The sequence below is a fragment of the Nelumbo nucifera genome, chromosome 8 (assembly GCF_055504915.1).
Source record: "Nelumbo nucifera cultivar China Antique chromosome 8, China Antique-T2T, whole genome shotgun sequence".
NCBI classification, from domain to species: Eukaryota; Viridiplantae; Streptophyta; class Magnoliopsida; order Proteales; family Nelumbonaceae; genus Nelumbo; species Nelumbo nucifera.
Window position 1 is genome coordinate 17,257,339 of NC_142656.1, and position 22,044 is coordinate 17,279,382.

At 39.3% G+C, this 22,044-nt stretch overlaps 1 protein-coding gene across 7 annotated transcripts; it reads right to left on the reverse strand.

The window, feature by feature from the left end:
* Positions 1-257: 257 nt before the first annotated feature.
* Positions 258-21,374, reverse strand: LOC104592559 (protein PHOX1-like). 7 transcript variants are annotated; one of them, XM_088894042.1, is made up of 6 exons: positions 18,902-21,374; positions 18,523-18,783; positions 3,362-3,514; positions 2,324-2,403; positions 1,820-1,943; positions 258-552 (listed from the first exon to the last, which is right to left on the reverse strand). In XM_088894042.1, exons 1-2 carry the CDS (start codon positions 20,808-20,810, stop codon positions 18,635-18,637), a joined length of 2,058 nt encoding a protein of 685 aa, XP_088750168.1. In that variant the 5' UTR covers positions 20,811-21,374; the 3' UTR covers positions 258-552; positions 1,820-1,943; positions 2,324-2,403; positions 3,362-3,514; positions 18,523-18,634. The 7 variants fall into 7 exon arrangements, with proteins under 7 accessions (XP_088750168.1, XP_088750167.1, XP_088750169.1 ...); XM_088894041.1 differs by having other exon boundaries at positions 3,291-3,514; XM_088894043.1 differs by lacking the exon at positions 1,820-1,943 and adding an exon at positions 3,789-3,943.
* Positions 21,375-22,044: the final 670 nt, after the last annotated feature.

The following is a 22,044-nucleotide window of genomic DNA, read 5'->3' on the forward strand; positions in this document are numbered from 1 at the left end:
AAACATATATCAATGCTCCCATTTTGGGAAAAATGATTATGTTCAAGTACTCATTGTAATCAGTTCTATTTAACTGGTCTTATAAACCAAAGGCAAATTGTAAGAGATCCATTCAACACTCTTGTGTGGTCTTCGTTGCTAAATTTTCGGCACACAAACATTTTAACACATCAACTAGATTTAAGCTTCAAAACTTTGCAAAGGATTGCCCTAGGATACTTCTTTAGTATCTATCATCAAGGAAATGAGGGGGTTAATCTACAAAAATGTTAAATGCTTGGTAATTGATAAAAGCTGATCAATATTAGAAGTAAATGTTGAGTAGGAAATGGAATAAAATTCTTTTTTTTATGACCTTACATACTAGTATTCTGACACATTAAGGGGCTCAAACAACTTTTTAGTTCTATCCTCCATCCACACCAGAAAAGTCAAACATGCCTGTCATTGGAAAGAGCTAGTCCAGTATATACTGATGATGAGAGGGTCAAAGCTCCCTACTAGCCAAAGACTGCAACATGTCTATTGTGCTGTGCCAGTACAAAGAATTATCTGAAGCAACCAAAATAGCAGCAGCATACGAAATCAGCATAGTCAGGCAACAAACAATAACTGCCAAGAAAAATCTACAGTTTAGAATATGGCAATCAACATGGAAGTAAACACAAGGATGCTGTGATAATAAAAGCCTGAATCTGAAACATATTGGCTGAAGCAACCAAAACAGAAGCAGCATATGAAATCAGCAGTCATGCAGCCAAGGTTCAAAATATCGATACGCCTGATACGCCCCTACCGGTGTATCAGGCGTTTCGATACTTGTTTTTTTTACTTTTTTTTTTATTTTTTTTTCAAAACTGGTTCAGGGGAGCCGATCTAGGACCCCTCCATCCCCTGAACCGGTCAGACCCCCGATACACCCAATGTAGGGGCGTATCGAAAGGGTCCCGGAACAATACGGGCCAATACGTAATGATACTTTCAACCTTGCATGCAGCAGTGACTGCTGAGAAGAATCCGTAGTGCAAAATCCATGGCAATCTAAACAGAAGAAAACACAATGACGCTGTGAAAAGAAAAAGGCATAACAATAGACTTGAGAACGAACAGAGTATACAAAGATAAATATACTCAAATTTACAGTTTTAATCTAGACCAAAACATGAAAATAAGACGGGGGCCATGATAAAATCTTAAGAAGTGTGAGAACATGGCTTTGAGTCTGAGAATTTCCATTTTGGCTCAGTTTGGAAGCAGTACAAATGCAAATATGTACAGCGTAAATACATACAAAATATAAGGTTTTGCACTCTATATATTTGCATTTGTACTCCTTCCAAACTCAGCCTTTATGTCAAAAAAATGTTGAAGGTTAGGTTTGTATCTATCCACCCCTCCCAAGACCCTGGATAGCTGGGACCAACATTGGGTAATGGCCCTTTAAAGAGCATAGACATGCCCAGTGCCATTGACTTACTCAAGCACCTTGCAAATCCAAGCTTATGCATGCAAAACTAGCATACAAATAGGTGATTCAAGACCCATGACGTGCAGTCATGTGCAAATCCCAAGCGAGAACTCGCTTTTTCATATGTTACAACATAATAATCTCAGCGAGACATAAGATGGTAACAACACATGGTGAGATTGGGAAAGCTGCACCGGTCAGTACCAGATTCTCTCATGTTGAACCACTAATGTTGAGTTGGCATAACAGACTAAAGAACTTTTCCCCCGAGAGGATATTTTAGAACTCTACCCTAGGATGCATACAGGCAGCATGACAGTCTCTTCCTATAAATAGGGCACCTGAACCCACCTCAGGGGGAATTTCTGAGAGATTCGAGATTTAATCCCATAATCCCATTTGAGAATCAGTCCACTCCTGTCCAACTTTTGGAAGCTCATAGACCAAAACCGCTGTACTTGTTTTACAGGCCCTTCTACATAAACATGAAAATATGAGATGAAGTTTAATGAAGAGTTAAAACTTTTTATGAGGGAAGTGAATAATGAGTATCTTTTTGCATAAAAATAAGTAATAAAGATGCTTGAATAAGTTAGACATCAAGTGAAGTTTCTGTCAAATAAAAAATGACAAAATAAATTAAATTAAAAATAAGGGCCACGAATTCACTTTGACTAACAGATTTAGGTTACTGTCCATAATTCGATATAAGTTTGACAATGTGTTAAATTAGTCAGGTGCTTGGGCATGTTTTGTGCTTATGAAGCAGAGTTTATCCCCTGTGGGTTGCAATGCCATAAATTACCAAGTTTCAACCAAAAAGTTGGTAGGGAATAGGTGGAACAAGTCAATCACCTAAACCATTTGATTGCAGGGGCTGAGCCTCCCTAGATGACCACAGATATGAACTTGTATTCTCCAGGCAATCTGAGCTCCTGCAAGACGAGAAACCACCTTAGCCTTTGGTTAGTGATAATTAATATAGAAGTCCTAATCATGAATAGAAACATCACTAAGCACATCAGTTTAAAAAGAAAACAATTGGAATAACTGAAAATATAATGAGATGGAAAATAAAAGTCAAAGGGAGGGAAAACCTCGTACAAAAGTCCTAGTAATTATTTATTGAAAATAGAAAAATAAACAAATAGACATGTAAAACATGCCTTATCTCTCAAAATTGTGAAAAAAAGCATAATTAAAATTAAAAAAAAAAACCGATTCATCTAGTTCTACAGTCTCAAAAAAAAAAAAAGAAACAAAACAGAGAATGAATTAAGTACTGTGGAGAAGATCTGCAATACTCCATGTGATCCAAAAAGAAAAATATACTCAACTTGGCAGCAAATAATCAAGCCAAAAGCACATGATACAGGAAAGGACACACTTATTAAACCAAAAGAAATTTAAGGAAACAGGATAAAAGGTGTTACTTAGGAAATATAACATTTTGAAACAGACATGCCAACAGCATGGCAGATTCCTTGACAAGACAAGGGATTAATTGGGAACAATTGTATTGGGATGCAACTTATGAGGGGAACTCATTGCATGGGTAAAGGGAACATCATGTGGGGTAGGTATTCACTGCAAGCCTACAAAAAAGGGGGGTTTCCTGGCACAGTTTATTTGTAATCTATTTTTTATACCAAAAAAAAAAAATTCTGTTAACTATTAATGAAGAAAAAAGGAAGCATACAGAAGTTACAATGGGCATAGTGGTAATATATGAATAAGTTACAAACTTCAAAAACAAGGCAATACACTAGAATTTTTTTAATAGATAAGTCATTATACAAGAATTATTTCAAGAATAAATTACAAATCCAATAAGCCGGTCTACTACTTGAAACTTTGTAAAAGATGCAGCAACCAGCGAAAGGAAATTTCTACTTCTTTATCTTTGTAATAAGAGCCTCTTCCTCAAATGAAAGGTGATTGATACAACAGCTCCCAAGCTCAACCAAAGGAAACTCCATTACAAAACTAGAATCTTCAATCTCTCCTTTACAATAACATGAGTGACAGCCCAAGTGACAATGAGCTCTGTAGAAAGCATAAGACAAGATGAAGCCAACATCAGAATTTAGATCAAGATAATATAGCAAATCACTTGCCGACCCCACATAGATGGGATAAGGCTTAGATGATGATGATATAGCAAATTACTTGATATATGAATAAAACTTCAGAAAAGCACAGTCAGCAATGAACGAATAATCATTATGTTGTATCAAAGCACATTTGGCAAGTAAATGATGATTTTAATTAGATTTTAAGTGTAAGAAGAACTGGAAAGGAGAGTCAAGTACAATAGGACCTGCCAAGTGACCATATAAAACTGGATTTTGATGAATGCTGCATTAGGAACCAGGCATGGGTGGAGTCTTTGTGAATGAACAAGGTACCATATTAGCAACGTTTTCAGGACCAGCTAGCCATGAAGATTCTCTAAGAGCTGAGTTGCTGGCAGTCCTGCAAGGTTTGAGAACGGGCAGGTCACTAAATTTCAAGAAGGTACTTTAAAGTCATGGTGGGCTGGCTGGAAGTTAATAATCAAGCACTATGGCAGTATAGATACACCATGACAAAGATTAGACACTTCAGAATAGAGTTTTCCTATTCCAATAACAATTTCATAATTTTCAGGTGATATGGATATTGGTATTTTTCAAATTTTTAAATTTGTTTTCTAGTTATAGGCATCTTAAGAATAGAGTTTTTAAGTATTATAGAAATTTACTATTATCAGTAAACTGAAATTATTATTTATAACAACCTTCAGATTTAGTAGTTATAGTAAGTCCCATAACTACTATTTATAGTAAAATTGTGATTTATTATTTTTAGTAAATTCTCCTTTCTCTCATTAAGTTGGTTTTAGTAGTATTAGCAATGAATCACTGGAGTCAGAGTCCTTATTTAAGTGAATGGGTTTTTCTTATTTATGAAGTAGTTACAAGTTGCGTTGCATCAGTTTCCCATCCAAATTGGAGTCTGTAAAGGGACATCCAAGTTCTAATGATGAGTCTATAATTAGAGTAATTTTAATTGAAAAGGGAAGAGTTTATTTTATGAAATAAAGTTTGGTGAATTCTGGTTATAGTTAAGAATTTTTCCCTCTCCCCCTCTCTCTCAACTATCTCTTTTTTTCTTGATAAATGATTAATTTTTTATTATCAACATATTCAAATCAGTGCAAGAAAAATTACAATACATCCCTATTTTCCCCTTGTTTGGCTAAAGAATCAGCCATAGAATTTGTTGATCTCCTGACCCATTGTATTCTCAAATTCATACTTCTTGTTAGCCACTTGAACTTCTTAATTTCTTCCCTATAGCACTAAATGATAGAGTCCGGATCCTTCAACCACCTCACAACTACCATAGAATCTCCTTCAATTATTAGATTCTTCATACAAAGCTGATTTGCAATCTGGATTCCTTGTAATGCAGCGAGCAATTCATCCCTAATAGAGTCTCCTACCCCTACCAATCCTGAGAATAGAACCAAGACATTTCCATCCTTGTTTCTCACTACCCCTCCTACTCCAGAGGGGCCTGGATTACCTTGATTGCTCCCATCAAAATTTAGCTTCAAATAACCTTCCAAAGGAGGTGTCCAAACTAAGTTTTCTCTATCCTTCTTGGAAGTGCTACTAGCCACCACAACCCACTTTTTCCAAATACCATCAAAAGAAAATTGGTGAAAACAGTCAGCATTTTGGGAAGACTGTGGAAGTTTCCATTGGAGCAGGATAGGTTGTGGTACAATAATAGTCAGAATTCATGGTTTAGCAACAAAATGGTTGGGATGCTGGTTTGGATCTGAGGGCAAGCTGCTTCTCTATGTGGAAAGAAATTTGTCCTGTTGTCCTTTCCTTCGTAAGGTATAATGTTTGTTCTGGGAATAAAGTTCTTTTTGGGAAGACAATTGGCTTGGGAATAAAGTGCTTTTTCTTTGTAAAAGTTAAAACCATTTTCTTCAATACTTTGTAATGGGATAGCTTGGATCTAGAGCTGAGAAGAGGACTTAGGGAGGTTGAAACGGAGGGCCCTTGATGAGTTGCTTTCTCTTTTGAGTACCATTTTTTAGGATCCTTCTCTTCTTGACTCTCGAGTGTGGTCAGTTTCTCATTCAGGCCTTTTCTCTTGTGACTTTTTTCAGTATCATTTTTCTATCTTCTGGGTCATTGGTGTCTTTCCCTTAAGGAGGTTTGCTGCAGTCCAGTACCTCCAAGAGTTTGGGCTTTCTGTTAGGAAGTGGTCCTTAACAGGATTAACACTTGTGACTTGTTACAGAAAAGGAGACCAAATTGGTGTCTCTCCCCGAGTATTTGTGCTCTCTGTTTTGCTTGTGATGCATAGGTTACCTACCTTTTAATCTCCTGCCCTTTTGTTTTAAGCATTTGGGAATGGATTTCTAATATTTTTTGGTTGCAGATGGACACCTCCCTCTTGTACTGCAGGCATCTTTGATACTAGGTTTCGTAGACAGCCAAATAAAAAAGGAAAAGCTACGTGGAGAGCTACAAGAGCAGAAATATTTTGTGAAATTTGGGAAGAAAGAAATAATTGTATTTTTCAAGACAAGGTGAAGAAATAGGAAGAATTAATTGACAACATCTCTTTCAGTGTTGCACATTGGATAAAAACTCTGAATTTGTTCAAGGATGTTTTAGTTGATGATATAATTAGAAACTGGAATGCAATGGCACATTCTTCAACCTCAAGGGCTAATTTATGGGAGATTTGGGCTCCTTCACCTAACCTAAGACTAAAGTTAAACTTTGATGGGAGTTCATTTGGTAACCCGGGGCTCTCTGGCATTTGTGGAGTAATTAGAAATGGAGAAGGGAGAGTGGTGGCATTTTATTGAGGACTAATAGGAGAAGGTGTTCTCTCGGGGCTGAAGTTTTAGCACTCCTACAAGGGCTGAGATTGGCGAAATAACTGGGCCTCCAACAAATTGGAGTGGAGGGGGACTCAAAATTGGTGATAGGGTGGTTACAAACAGGCTGCATGGGAATTTGGGCCCATAGGCAGGCCTTGAGAGAGATTAGAAGCTTGTCAAGGGAGCTAGGTGCAACAATTAGATGGGTTATGTTAGGTTGAAGGTTTTTTATGTATTGATGGTTCAGCTGATAAGAGTTCTTATTAGCCTGTATTTGAGTTTAAGTTATTATGTACTGGGCCTGTGTTAATGGGCCTAAGTTTGTTTAGTGTTTTAAGTTGTCTGGGTGTCCCATCACTAATCAGGGGCATTCCAGTCTTTCTCTGTAACATTGTACTATAATATAAATAATAGTACTGTCGACTGGATTATTCAGTTCGACAGTCTCAGCATCTCTTGGTCTTCTTCTCTCTTCTGCTACTTCGACTACAACACTTCAGCTTTCATGGTATCAGAGCATTGAGCACCTTCCTGGTTACAGCCGACGCCATCTCCTCTCTCCTGCTGTCTTTCTTCTTCTTTTTTTCATCTTGGTTGCTGCTGTGAAACCCTAGGGTTGCAGGAGAACAACACAAAGTTCGAACCTAGGGTTTCCCTTGGTTGTAGGGTGCAAGGGAAGTAAGACCCAGAAGCTGATGTCCTACTAGACTGTTTCTAGTAGTTAGCAGCTATTCGACTGCTAAGAGAGGTCTGTATAGGACAGACCTAGTTGAGGACTGATTTCAGCAGTCCTAGTATTGGCTGTAAGGAGGGGCACTCTCTTTACAGTTGCAGTACTCGAAGTTCAAGTGGAGTCTGCATAGCACAATAATGGAGAGTCCTTAGTTCCAGGTCGGTTATCAGCCCAGAACTCCTCACTTGCTGCTGTAATTGAACTGCTTCAGAACTGTGACAGTCTCGGCAAGTCTGAAACTGTGTTGAGAACTGTCAGAACCTGCTGTGAACACTTCGGCTAATCAGAACCTGCTCCAGAACTGCTTCAGAACCTGCTGTGGTCACTTCGGCTAATCAGAACCTGCTCCAGAACTGGTTCAGAACCTTCAGAACTGCTTCGGCTAGTCTTAATCAGTGTCATCTACACAGAGGCTGCACTCAAGATGTCTTCAATATCCGGAGAGGTTTCTTCTAGGGATAACAGACCTGCGGCAAGGTCTTCAAATCTGGAAAACCCTAATCTGCACAGCTTGCAGATTACAAGTGTGCAGCTGGATGAATACAACTTCAGGGAGTGGTCAGTTTCCGCAATGCTGTTTACTACTTCCCGTGATCTCACAGGCTACCTAGATGGGAGCAAGAAGGAACCTGAAGTTGGCAGTACAGAGTATGCTGTGTGGCGCAAGGAGAATGCCACAGTTATGTCCTGGTTGCTTGCCTCTATGACTCCTCGAGTTGCCAGGACTGTTCATCACTTTCCTACAGCAGCCAAGATTTGAGAAAATGTGTCTAAGACCTATGGACAGAAGAAAAACAATGCTAGAATCTACAGATTGAATCAAGACATTGCTGCCTTAAGGCAAGGTGATATGACAGTTGCCACATACTTTGCAACTCTGGAAGGTCTTTGGGAAGAACTTGACCATCACTTGATATTAGATTGGGAAAATGCCAGGGACAAGGAGAGACATGATAAGCAGATTGAAGAGAGCAGAGCCTTCAAGTTCTTGGCTGGTCTGGACCCAGTGTATGAGGGTATAAGGTCACAAATTCTGGGGAGAGATGAATTGCCCGAGTTACACCATGTTTATTATCTGGTGAGGAATGAAGAAGTCAAGAGAAAGGAGATGCAAGTTGACTCCCAGACTCAACCAACTGAACAATTTGGAGAACATTCAGCCCTGGTTTCTACTAAGGGAAACAGACATCCAGACAAGAAGCACCTCAAGTGTACTCATTGTGGTGGTGAGAGACATGTTAAAGAAAAGTGTTGGGTCCTGTACCCTCACCTAAAGCCAGCTGCATTAAGAAAGGACATGAAACAACAGAAGGGTCATGCGGCAAGTGGGAATCTTGTCACCAGCAACAATGGTGACAACTCACAGAATATACCAACAGTGTCTTCTTCTCCTATGGGACAGGTTGTTGATTCCTCTGGAACTGGTGCTTTGGGCTTCACTGCTAGTGAGGTAGAGGTCCTTAGCAGGGCATTAGCCCGTCTAAGGAATAATTCTTTTGCTTCCACATCTCTTGCCAAATCAGGTACAGTCTCTGCCTTCAATGCCACTAGCTCTATTGACTCTACTTCTTGGGTTATTGATTCTGGTGCTACTAACCACATGACACATATGTCCTTCCTATTCTCTTCATATCATTTGTTGTCTGGTCAGGATAAGATGAGAGTTGTTGACAGGTCTTTCTCCACCATCTCTGGAAAGGGGGTGGTTGACCTAAGCAAGGACCTCTCTCTTAAATCAGTTTTACATGCTCCCAGTCTTACCTCAAATCTTTTGTCTGTTTCAAAACTTACAAAAAATTTGAACTGTAGTATAACTTTTTTTCCTACTCATTGTGTCTTCCAGGACAGATTGACGAGGAGAACGATTGGGAGCGGTCATGAGTATGGAGGCCTCTACTATTTTGATGCAGACATCAGTTCAGCCTTACAAGCATCTGTTGCTAGTAGTCCGGAGAGTGTGGAGTCAATAGCTAGGTTGCATCTTTGGCATGCTAGGCTAGGTCATGTGTCTTTCTCTTCATTAGAAATGTTGTTTCCCGAATTGTTTAAGGGCATTTCAAGTCAGAGTTTAATCTGTGAAGTATGTCAAATGTCAAAACAATGTAGAACTGTTTATCCAATTTCCAGTAATGAAATTTGTGCTCCTTTTGATTTGGTTCATTCTGATGTCTGGGGCCCTTCACCTATTGTTTCTATTGATGGCTTCCGGTACTTTATCAGTTTTATTGACCACTACTCTCAATGCACATGGATCTACCTGTTAAAAGGACGGGATGAAGTACCACGGATAACTATGGCATTTTGCAAGATGATTGAAACACAGTTTAATAAGAAGATTAAGCAATTCAGGCCAGATAATGCTGCTGAATACTTTGAAAAATCCTTGAACTTATTCATGGAAGATGCTGGCATATTACATCAATCATCCTGTGCTAATACCCCTCAACAGAATGGGGTTGTTGAGCGCAAGAATAGACATCTATTGGAGACAGATCGAGCCTTACTATTCCAGCACAAAGTCCCCAAGCAATACTGGTCTCAAGCTGTACTTACTGCATCATATCTGATAAATCGGATGTCATCTAAGGTGTTGGGTATGAAAACCCCTTTCTTTGTTTTGTGTCCCACTCTTCCAGACTTTCCCCTTCCTTCTCGGGTCTTTGGTTGTATATGTTTCATACATGTGAAGGATCCAAAGAAGACCAAGTTGGATCCTAAGGCTACAAAGGGAATATTCTTGGGGTACTCTCCTACACAAAAGGGTTACAAGTGTTATGACCCCGTCTCCAAGAGAAAGTATGTCACCAGAGATGTGGTCTTCTTTGAGTCTCAACCCTATTTTCAGTCTTCTCAGAATCCTCTTTAGGGGGAGACTAGTGAGATGGAAGAGGATTCTCATTCTCCCTCCTTTTTTGTTCCCCTATCTGCCTTGGGTCTTCCATCCTCTTCTTCTACTCCTTGTTGTGGCATTCTGGGTCAACCTAGTGAGTCTCCCACTGTGTTGGTTACCTCTCCTGATGCTGCAGATGTTCCTGAAGGCTCCAGTAGGCAACAGAAAGAGATACTCACATACAACAGAAGAAAAAGGGGCCCCCAACCTCATGACAATAACCAGTTGGACTTGGATCAATCTGTCTCTACAATCCAAGGTAATTCCAACTCACATACTTCTGATTTGGATCTTCCTATTGCTCTCCGTAAGCCTATCCGCTCTTGCACCACCCAACACCCCATTGCTGATTTTGTTTCTTACTCACATTTATCTCATGCCTATCACTCCTTTGTGTCTGCTCTTTCCTCTGTGCGTGTTCCTTCTAGGTACTCAGAGGCTGTGTCTGATCCAAGATGGAAAGAAGCTATGAATGAAGAGATGAAAGCAAGAACTTGGGAATTAGCGGATCTGCCAGAGGGGAAGAGCATTGTTGGGTGCAAGTGGGTGTTTACTATAAAGCACAGGGAGGACGGGTCCATTGAAAAGTACAAGGCCAGACTTGTGGCAAAGGGGTTTACTCAAAAAAAAGGGATTGACTACAAAGAAACCTTTGCCCCAGTAGCAAAGCTCAACACAATTCGGGTTCTACTGTCACTAGCAGCAAATTTTTCATGGGAACTTCATCAGCTGGATGTAAAGAATGCCTTCCTAAATGGTGACCTTCATGAAGAGGTATTTATGGAACCTCCACTAGGCTAAGACTTTGGTAGAAAGGTGTGCAAACTGAGGAAAGCATTATATGGGTTGAAGCAATCTCCCCATGCATGGTTTGAGAGGCTTTGTGGGGCCATGAAAAAAGTGGGGTACACTCAGAGTGGTGCAGACCATACCTTGTTCATAAGGAGACAGGATAGCAAACTTACTGCACTCATTGTTTATGTGGATGATATGGTAATTACCGGGAATGACTTGGAAGAGATAAAAAGACTGAAGGAGTTTCTAGCTTCGGAATTTGAGATCAAAGACTTGGGCCATTTGAGATATTTTCTTGGGATTGAAGTTGTTAGGTCAAGAGAGGGAATCTACATATGTCAGCAGAAGTATGTTCCTGACCTCCTAGAGGAAACAGGCATGATGGGGTGTAGGCTAGCAGATACTCCAATAGAACAGAATCATGGCCTACAAGAATCAGTAGGGGAGGATTACTGTGATAGAGAAAGATACCAAAAATTGGTAGGGAAGCTGATATACTTATCCCTCACTCGGCCAGATATTGCTTATGCTGTGCATGTTGTCGGTCAGTTCATGCACTCTCCAAAGATCCCTCATATGAAAGCAGTTGAAAAGATTCTCAGGTACTTGAAGACTTGCCCAGGAAAGGGAATTCTATTCAGGAAAAACAATAGAATTGAAATTGAAGCTTATACTGATGCAAATTGGGCTGGTTCTGTTGGAGACAGAAAATCAACTTCAAGATATTGTACATTTGTGGGAGGGAACCTGGTCACATGGCGCAGTAAGAAGCAGAATGTAGTTGCTAGATCAAGTGCGGAAGCAGAATATCGAGCTATGGCTCACGGGGTTGCTGAACTCCTATGGCTCAGGACCCTTCTTAATGAGCTTGGTATTAAAGCTGAGGGTCCTCTCAGACTGTATTGTGACAACAAGGCTGCCATCAACATTGCAAATAACCCTGTGCAACATGATAGGACAAAACATATTGAGACTGATCGACATTTTGTTAGAGAGAGAATAGTCTCAGGAGAACTCTGCATTCCTTACACTCCATCTGAGATGCAAATTGCAGATGCATTGACTAAAGGGTTGGCTGCAGCAAAGTTCATGGACCTTCTTGGCAAGCTAAACATGATTGACATCCATGCTTAGTTTGAGGAGGAGTGTTAGGTTGAAGGTTTTTTATGTATTGATGGTTCGGCTGATAAGAGTTCTTATTAGCTTGTATTTGAGTTTAAGTTATTATGTACTGGGCCTGTGTTAATGGGCCTAAGTTTGTTTAGTTTTTTAAGTTGTTTGGGTGTCCCATCACTAATCAGGGGCATTCCAGTCTTTCTCTGTAACATTGTACTATACTCTAATATAAATAATAGTACTGTCGACTGGGTTATTTAGTTCGACAGTCTCAGCATCTCTTGGTCTTCTTCTCTCTTCTGCTACTTCGACTACAGCACTTCAGCTTTCAGGTTAGAAGATTAACAAATGGTTTTGGCCAAACAAGGGGCATTAAGGGGTGTTTTGTTTTAGGATGAATTGCAATTGAATCCTTTTGGGGGATTAGTCCCTATTTTGGGGACTAGACCTGTGTATTATATTAATCTATCTTGAGAGTTACCGTTTTCTATAAAAAAAAAAAGCGTGAAAACAGTCCATGATTTTCAACCAATATATTAGATAGTTGTCAAGGCGACTAGGCAATTTTTAGAGGTTGACTCGCCCAACGCCAAGGTGTTTTTGTATTAGGCACTCACCCATATATATTATATTATTTTTTTGAATGTGCATATGTATTATATCATTTTATTGGTTTGTTTTATTTTATTAGAATACACCCTGTTGTATGTTACCATTTTTTTATTAAAGTAATTCTCTTTTATATTAAAACTACGAAAGTTTCTTTCGGTTTGAGACTTTGAGTTCTGAAACGAGAGCTGAGAAGAGAAGCCGAGGACTGAGAAGTTTCCATAGTTCAGTCCAAGTCGTTGAAGACATCCAGGTACGTTTCTTCTTCTTCTTCTTTAATAAATATTTTTGGGATGAAACAGGGGCTCCGCCTCCTCCTCTTTCTTCTTCCTAAAATCACACTAGTACTCCTTTATTTTACTTTCTTACTTTTTTTTAAAACACTTTTGGGAACGAAACAGAGGCTCTGCCCCCTTCTTCTTCTTAAACAGGGGTTGTGCCCCAACTTTCTAAAACTTTCCTGTATTTTTTGTACTAGTTTTTAATAATGCATTTTTTTGAACAAAACAGGGGCTCTGTCCCTTTATTTTTCTCTCTCCTTTTTTGTTGCATTCTCCATCTTTTTAGCCTGAAACAGGGTCTCCACCCCCTTAAACACAGTCCACAACTTATTTTGGGAATGAAACAGGGGCTCCACCCCCTTATTTTTCTCTCTTTTCTTAGCTAAACTCCCCCCTTATTTTTCTCTCTTTTCTTAGCTGCACTCCCCCATTTTTGTTGGCCTGTATGCTAGCTATGGCATTTTATGTTTTATTCAAATGATTTTATTGCTAATAGCTAGCATACAGGTATGTTGGTTAGTATAAAAAACCAACAAAGTAGCTTAAGAGGGGTAGGAATATTTATTTTTATACTTTCAAATTCCATTGCCTAGGCTCGACTAGGCGCCTTGACAACTATCACCTGGTCACCACACAACCCTTGAATTCTTGTATCTCTCTCAACTATTTCTTCTTCTTAGTGATCTATCTCTTTGTTGTTTACTCTACTACGAAGACTTCTTCTCTTTTTTTCTAATATCTTGCTCATTCTTTGGTGGACAACATGCTTATCCATCTATTCTTCATCATTAATCTTCTAAGTCCTTCCCTTGACCCCACCAAGTCCACTAATAGATCCAAAATTTGTAGGATCCCCTTGCCTTGTCCTACATTGGTTTGGTATCAAAGTCATATCTAGATGTAACAAAGCTAATACCAAGTTTGATGGTTTGGTTTATAACTACGAGGAAGAGAAGGATTGAAATTGAATTACCAAAAAAAAAAAAAAAACTCTAGCATCTAGAGTTGCTTTTGCAATGAATCACAAAGCTGAGCAGAAATTTGCTTCAATAAATCAAAGATTTGAAATTTTAAACGCTAAGTCAAATACCTTACTTATAGAGAACAATATTACCATTTATTATAGTTTTTCAATTGTATTATCTAATAAATTAGTATGGCATTGAATTCTCAAGTCATTATTTCTACATTGCCCCTCTATTGCATCTACTATGCAGAAAAACCTTCAGAATGAATTATCCTTAATGTTCCTATTCCTAAAGCTGTAATTCAAGAAAAAGTTGAAAAGGAAGGAGGGCACCGAGCTGTAAATCCACTCATTGTTGAAGCAGTGAAGCCTCCTTCCATGCCTGTGAAAGAAGTGTCTAAAGATATATTCCAAGTGCTTGAAGAATGACTTCAACTAAAAGGTAATTATGTATTTATGGATTGCTAGCCAATTTCTTCAAAGGGTTCATTACTTCATTGTAGATCAAGAAGAACTCCAACACATTGATATGGTGATTCCTAAAAATAAGGAGTTGATTTTTCATTTTACTAATTTCTTCATCCTTATAGCTCCTGAAACCAAACCTACAGATCATGAGTTGGAACAAATGTTGATTTTTCCTCACTACAAAACTAGGGGATGAGTTTTTCAAATTGAGGGAGAATGGTGAATATACAAAACAAAGAAAGAATCATGGAAAAAGAAATTAATTTTCCAATTCTTAACTAACTTCAATTCATTTTGTTTTTTTTTTTTGATAAGAGATATTTTGAGCTTTTTAAGTTTGCATTCTACTTGTATATTTCTTAAGATAGGGTTCTAAGTCTTTAGAAATTTACTGTAATTATTAAATCAAATTACTATTTATAGTAACTTTCGTAGTTATTATTATTATTTTTTTTAAAGGTAAGGTAAATTTATTTGATTAAAACTTTAAGAGTACAAAACAGGAACCTGCCAACAACAAGGCAGGCCTGAGGACCCCCCATTTCAAACGCCAAATAGACTGATTTCTCAGTAACTGAGCTGCATCAACATGTTTGAATTCTGGGGTGACTGAAATCCAGGATATCAGTTTACAAACAGCCATCTGACATATTTCCTCTGGCCCTCTCACTCTTTGACTAAAAATTCTGTTGTTTCTCTCAGACCAATAGCCCAGAGCCCAGAGCACTGCTGTCGGGATGGAAGTCCAGACCAACTTTTGTAGTTATTATTAATATTAATTCCCATAGTTTTTTTTTGATGAATAATAATAAGTTTATTAATTCAGAAGTTGATTTAGAGTTGTGAATTCATACAACATCCGAGGAAGAGGCGCGAGCTGCAGCCCCTCCTTGAATTTTACAAGTAAACTAGGAAAGAAATACAGGAATCACAGCTGAGCCCAAAACAACTCTTCCCTATATTAATTCCCCTAGTTATTATTTATAGTAAAGTCATGTTTTACTATTTGTAGTAATTTCTGCTTTCTCTACATTAAGTTAGTTATGGTAGGACTATAATGAGTTATTGGAGTTCTTTTAGGAGTTAGAGTCTTTATTTAAGTGTCCCTATAGGTTACCTATGGGTTTGCCTTAGTTTTTTTTTCTTTTATTAGTAAGTTTGACTTCTCTATAAAGTGGTTAAAAGTTATTTGGGTTAGTTTCTTAGTCCAAATAGAAGTCTGTAAAGGGGCATCCGAGTTCTTATAGTATTTGACAAAATAAAGTTTAGTTTAGTGAAATCTGGTTGTTCCCAGGAATGTTTCTCTTCTTTTCCCCTTTCTCACTTATTTCTTCTTTCCAGTGATCTATCTATTTGTTGTTTACTCTAATAACAAGAGTTCTCTTTATTTCTAATCTCTTGCTCATTCTTTGCTGGATGTTAAAGCCATGTTTGGTTCATTGCTCTAGGCCTCATTCTCTTAATTCTTGCTCATTCTAGGCAAGAATGGGCAAGAATGAATAACCTAAGTTGCTTGCTTGTTTCTCTATCACTATTCTTCATCATTAATCACCCAAAGCCCTTCCTTCATCCCACAAAGCTTACCACTAAATCTAATTATTTTGGGCCCCCTACCTTGACCTACATCAATAAGGATGAGAAAACACTACACCTTGATAGGCAGGAAGGATGTAAGCTACTGAAACATGACCTCGAGGAGGCAGTGGGAGAAAAGGGATTTCTCTCCAGATAGGCTTTTCTTCTTCCGGAAAGGTCCGTTACCCTTGTGTGTGAGATCGATTTGATCTTGGAGGCTTTCTACCTAGTTATTTCTTGTTTTTGAATCGCTTGAAGTTGAAATGGAGAGTTTTGAGTATTGAGCAGAAGTCCATCGGTAACATGGGTCTGGGTGTTAGAGGTACTAGTGAAACTTTTGGGTCTAGAATTTTTACCATAGTGAAATTGGATGGTACAAATTATTTAGACTGGGCACAATCAACCAAGATGGCCATTGGTGCTCGTGGGAAATTGGGGTACATCACTAGGGAGGTGAAGAAACCTTATACAGATTCCTCCTAGTGGGTACAAGAGAATTACATGGTGATGTCCTGGCTGTGTAATTCTACGTTTACCCCACATTGGAAAAATTCTTTGTGGGCTTACTGCAAAGGAGATTTGGGATGGAGTGACTGAAACGTATTCCTAGAAACAAAATGTAGTTAGAGCCTATCAGTTAAGGAATCAGGTGATTAATACAGAACATGGAGATAGACCACTTGCCATGTATTCTCCATGCTGAAAACACTTTAGCAGGAGATAGATCACTTAGAGATTGTGGTTTTGGAGAGTAAGAAGGATGCAACAACCTGTCAGAAGTTGGTGGAGAAGAATAGGGTCTTTGAGTTCTTAGCTGGATTGAACCCTGAATTTGATATTGCTAGGCAACACATCCTTCCCAAAGAAAGTGTGACTCTTTCTCAAGCTTATGCCTTTGTTTTTGGAGAGCAGAGCAAGAGGAGTGTTATGTTGAGACAGCCTGGGGTTGACCAATCGGTTGTGATTAGTACAATCAAATCTAAGCCAAATGGAAATAGTGGGAGTAGCAAGACTAGGAGGGAGGATAAGGACTTGGTGTGTGACTATTGCAAGAAGACTAAACATACTAGAGACACTTGTTGGAAGCACTACCCACATGTCATACCAACTCAAGTCAAGAACAAGAAGGAAAATGCAAATGTGGCAATTACAGGAGATTCTTCAAAACCTCTTACCCAAGTTGCTTGGAGTCCATTATAGTAGCAACAGTTAGAATTGAATTAGAGAAGTATAGACAACTTATGAGCAAGAAGGATTCAGTCGACTCTAGTTTTTCAGGCGGACAACAAAGCACAAGAACCAATCACACTACTTCCTTTGCTCATACAGGTAATTCATATGCGGTTGCAAATTATGCATCCACCTCAAGAAAGGAGGGACCTCCCTGGATTATAGACTCAGGAGCATCTGAGCACATGACCAATATATCTACCATTTTCAGTTCTTACTAGTTGTGCTCTGGTAGAGACAGAGTCTCTACAGCAGATGGTTTCCATATTCCCATTGCTGGGAAAGGGACAGTTAGAGTGACTGATGACATCACTTTATCCTTTGTCCAACATGTCCCTAGACTCCATGCAAATCTTCTTTTTGTGAGTTCCCTGACAAGAAATTTGAACTATTCAGTGACTTTCCTTCCTAGTAATTGTATTTTGTAGGATTTGGAGTCAAAAAGGACGATTGAGAGTGGTCGTTAGGTGAATGGAGTCTACCTTCTGGATGAGATTTCAAGTCATCAGAGTCATCATGTTAGTAGCAACAATAATAGTGGATCAGAGTCAATGAGTCAGATTATGCTCTGGCATAATTGTTTGGGTCATCTTTCTTTTAGTTCATTAAGATCTTTGTTTCCAAAGCTGTTTGAGTCTGCTCAGTTATCTAGTTTGGAGTGTGAAAGTTGTTAGTTGGGAAAGCATTATAGACATTCTTTTAAACCAAGTAATAAAAGAAGTTCTTTTGCTTTTGATATTGTTCACACTGATGTATGGGGACCTTATCATATTTCTTCCATGGGTGGTTACTGTTATTTTCTTTTGTTTGTGGATGATTACACACGATATTCTTGGATATATTTGATGAGATCACGTGATGAGATACCTATTTTGGTCTGGCAGTTCTACCAAATGGTTTTTGGGCAGATTTGTGCAAATTTAGTAGTTGTTTTTGTTTATTTATTGTTTAGATAGGGAGTGGGGACCATAACACTCTTGTTGGGTCCCTTTTCAATGGTTCTTAAGTTATTTATGCAATTTTATGTGTTAGTTGCCTTATAAGGGCATATTAGTCATTGCACCCTTTTTTAATTAAAAGTATATATACTAGCGAGGGGGCCAGCCAGAATGCATTGGTCTCTTTTTCTTTCTCAATTTCTTCTCTTCTCTTTTTCTTCTTCTTCTTCAAGAAATATCTCTTTTCTTTACAGATTCTTTGATTCAGTAGTATTCTACTAATTTAAAGATACCAGGAAACTCATTTTCATGTGCAAACCTTTTTTGTGTGTTTCTACCTTTCTGTTTAGGGGATATTGTCCCTTGAATAAATACCATGTCACATGAGTCATGTTTCTTGAACTAGTTTCCTTTCTGGCAACTAAGATTATAACCTTTGTCCTTTCAACACTATGGTATGGTATACAGGCCATTTAAAATGCTCCACTAAAAATAATTGGGGAATGTAATCAAGGTATCACTACTTGAAAAAGACAAAATTGTGTTCACAGGAGTTACCTAAGTCAGCATCAGTGCAGTTTCAGGACAATGGAGTAGTGCATATGAGTCTCCCAATGTCCTATACAATTTCAGTTTAAACCTCGATCCTGCTAACTGAAGGAGCTACAACTCAAATATGCTCCAAGATATGATGAAGCTTTGAAACCTGCCTTCGAAATAATGGTTCCAAACGGAAGGATGGAATGCCACTCTGCCATCTTTTAGCATCATACATCTCATTCCATGCCTGTACTATCTCATCCATCTTGAAATCTAAGCCTGTATTTAAGACAAATGATCAAACTATAAATTAGTATTTTGTTAACAACACAAAGAGAGAGGCAGACAAGCAGAGAGAGAAAGAGAGAGAGAGATCAGTGAACATCAGTATTTTTACCTTCCACTGCAGTTTTAATGGAACAGTGGCTCTTTAACATAATAGTAATGTCTGTTTGAGAGGCTCCCGCAAGTTCAAATTTTTCAACTGCAGCCTCCAAACATTCATCCCATACAGGTATCCCTAATTTGAATTCAACAATAGATCGCTCATACAGAATGGTACCCCATAAAAGGTTTATCTGAGATCTCATATTTGCAGCGTGCTCTGAAGCTTCTTCTACTGAGATATATTTGAATGGTCCTTCCAACCCCATTTTATGCAATTGTACTTTAACCTTTCCCCATTTGGAAGTTTTGTTAACCTTGTTACTTTCGAGAATTTTGCTCAGACTCTCCTCTTCCATCTCCTCCCACATCTTGAAACCCTTCTCCATATTGTCCTCAGCACTGTTATAAAGCTGTAGTACCTCTGAAGAGGGCCATGTCTCCAAATCAACCTTGGTCCCAATAGCATAGTACCAAGAAAGTTTTGCTTGCTCGAACTGTTGCTGCCCAAGTGCAAGATGGCCTTCATAGAAGTCAGATTTGATCCTTAGAGCTTCTTTATATCTAATTCCTGCCTTAACATATTCCTTTTGTGCCCACTCATATGCAGTTTTAACCTGGGCAAGTACATTTTCTTTTGAATCATTTTCTTCGATTAACACCCTCTTCCTTGCTGTGGACATGTGAACATTTCCCCAGTTGAATAAGGCTAAGGCTGCCATCTCCTGGAACTTCTCTGATGCAGTATCAAAATAGTTCTGTGCTGCTTTACTCGTAACAGTATCCTCCATAGCCTCTGAGTAGAACTTCATACCCATCTCATGAAGGTCCAAATATGCATCTGAATTGAACCCAACATGGTTCTTGAACAGCCGAGCAAATTGGATGATCCAGTCATCAATATGAGAGGACCCTGTTTGCATTTCCCCAACATTTCTTGCATTTCCATTCTTCACAATGCTTTTTTTGTTTCTCCCAAGCGTATTAACCTCCACTCTATCCAGCAATGGTTCGTGTTCAGGGTTAACTTCTACAACATACAGCCTGATAGAACCCTGTGGTTCAGCTGATGCTTCAGCCCACCTCAGCTCTACGGTAGAGGTGATTGTAACCAAGTCACCTTCTTGATCCTTGTATTTAATGAGAACAGCCTTCAAGCTTGGGAATCGATCTTGAATTATATCCCTTACCTGCAGAATGCTGCAATTGGAAGGTACATGCACGCACCTTATGTCCTCCCCAAACACAAGTTTTATAGTCCTCATGGTTACTTCTTCTTTGACTTCTTCGGAATTACAAACAGTATCCTCCACAACCACCTGGTCTTCGGCTTTCTTCTCCTTATCCTTGTCAATCTTCTTTTTTCTTTTCTCTTTTATTACTTTGCTCGAAGGAGGTGGTTCAACGTATTCTGGAGCCAAAACAATAGCTTCACCATCCACCTTGAGACCTTTCTTCTCAAGCTCCTTTTTCACCCTTTGTGCAATTTCCAGCGCCATAATATTATTCGTTTCGATGTTTAAAACAGAATTAACATCTTTGAATGCCAAATCCAGCTTATTAAGAGATTCATAACACCTTGCTCTTTTTAAGAGAGCTTTACTGTACTTGGGGAAGGATTCAAGTGCCAAATCGCACTCTTTTATCGCCCTGGGAAACTCACCGATGCCCATCTGCATATAGCAAGCCGCCATGCTACTCCGAAGGTAGGGAATATCTATATGGTCTTTCGGAAGCAACTTGAGGGCCTTCTCATACTTTATCATGGCTCCTTCATGATCTCTCTTCTGAAACAGCCTATTCCCCTCATCCTTTAATTCCTCAGCCATAGCAATGGAGACAGCTGTGTCCTTTTCATCGGCACTCTCGCTTGGCTCTCCTGATTTGCTACCCTTCTTCTTCTTTCCTCCAGATTTCCCCATTGCAAACCCACAACCAGAACAGCACAATGCCCAGAATTCCTGTTTTCTCTTCCAAACAAACCCTCACGGCTCTAATCGATAACCTATTAAAAACATTCAATAAAAGAAGATCGGTCTCTTTTCTGTGAGGACCGGGACCGAACTTCTCTGTACGAGAATCAATCCAAAACAATAAATGAAACAAAAAGCAGTTCTGCTTTCAGTAAAACAATCATCAATGCCCTAAATTCCACCTAAGAAACCCAAATGTATCCCAATGCACCTGGAAAAATGCGCTCCTCTGGATTAAAAAAATGCAGCTTTGTTTACAAGAATCACAATTCTGATCAGAAAACTTATCTGGAAGACGAAATCTCCTGCACAAGCTTCGAATTCGGTAAAATCAAGGCGATATCACCCGCAAATCCACTATTTCTTCAATCGCAATGGCATCATTGGCTGCAGAAATGGTCTGAATCGCCAACCATTTTCCTGGTTTAGAGAGGTTCCTCTGCCTAACGGAAACGCCACAAGAAGCTCCCAATTTTCGGTGGAGCCCACGTTTCCATGAACTCCGACGTTGTTGGGACGATTTGGAAAGCGGCCAACCACATGGGTCCCACATCATAGTGACGGGATGAAGTTCAGAGAGTTCAGATTCGCACCCCTCACACGCCCCACATGCACATCTCATCGTGCATTGGAAGCATCTCCCGTGTTATCATGGGAGATGTTCCCAATACACGACTGGGATGGGCAAGGAGTGCAATGGGGCGTGCTGTGTAGAGCACCTATACGAAGAGTTCAAATCAGCCCCACAACGTCCCACACCACATCCCCGCCGTGTATTGAGAACATCTCCCGATCATGACGGCGGGGATATGGTGTGGGACGTTGTGAGGACTGATTTGAACTCTTCGTATAAGCGCTCTACACAGCACGCCCCATATGCACCCCATGCCCATCCCAGTCGTATATTTGGAGCATCTCCCATGATAACGCGGGAGATACGAATTCCCATAAATAATAACAAGAGGATCATAAATACGTACGAGATACGTTAGTGAGAGAAAGAATTCACATATGCGCTCACAGTATATTCCAACGGTGCATTGAGAACATCTTCCAATGATCATACCGAAGATATGTTGAGATATACACGTGGGGCGCAGATGTAAATTCAGTGAGAGGACCTGGGTCCGGCTATCAATGATTCGATCAAAATCAACTAGAAGATTGATTTAAAAGGGTGAGA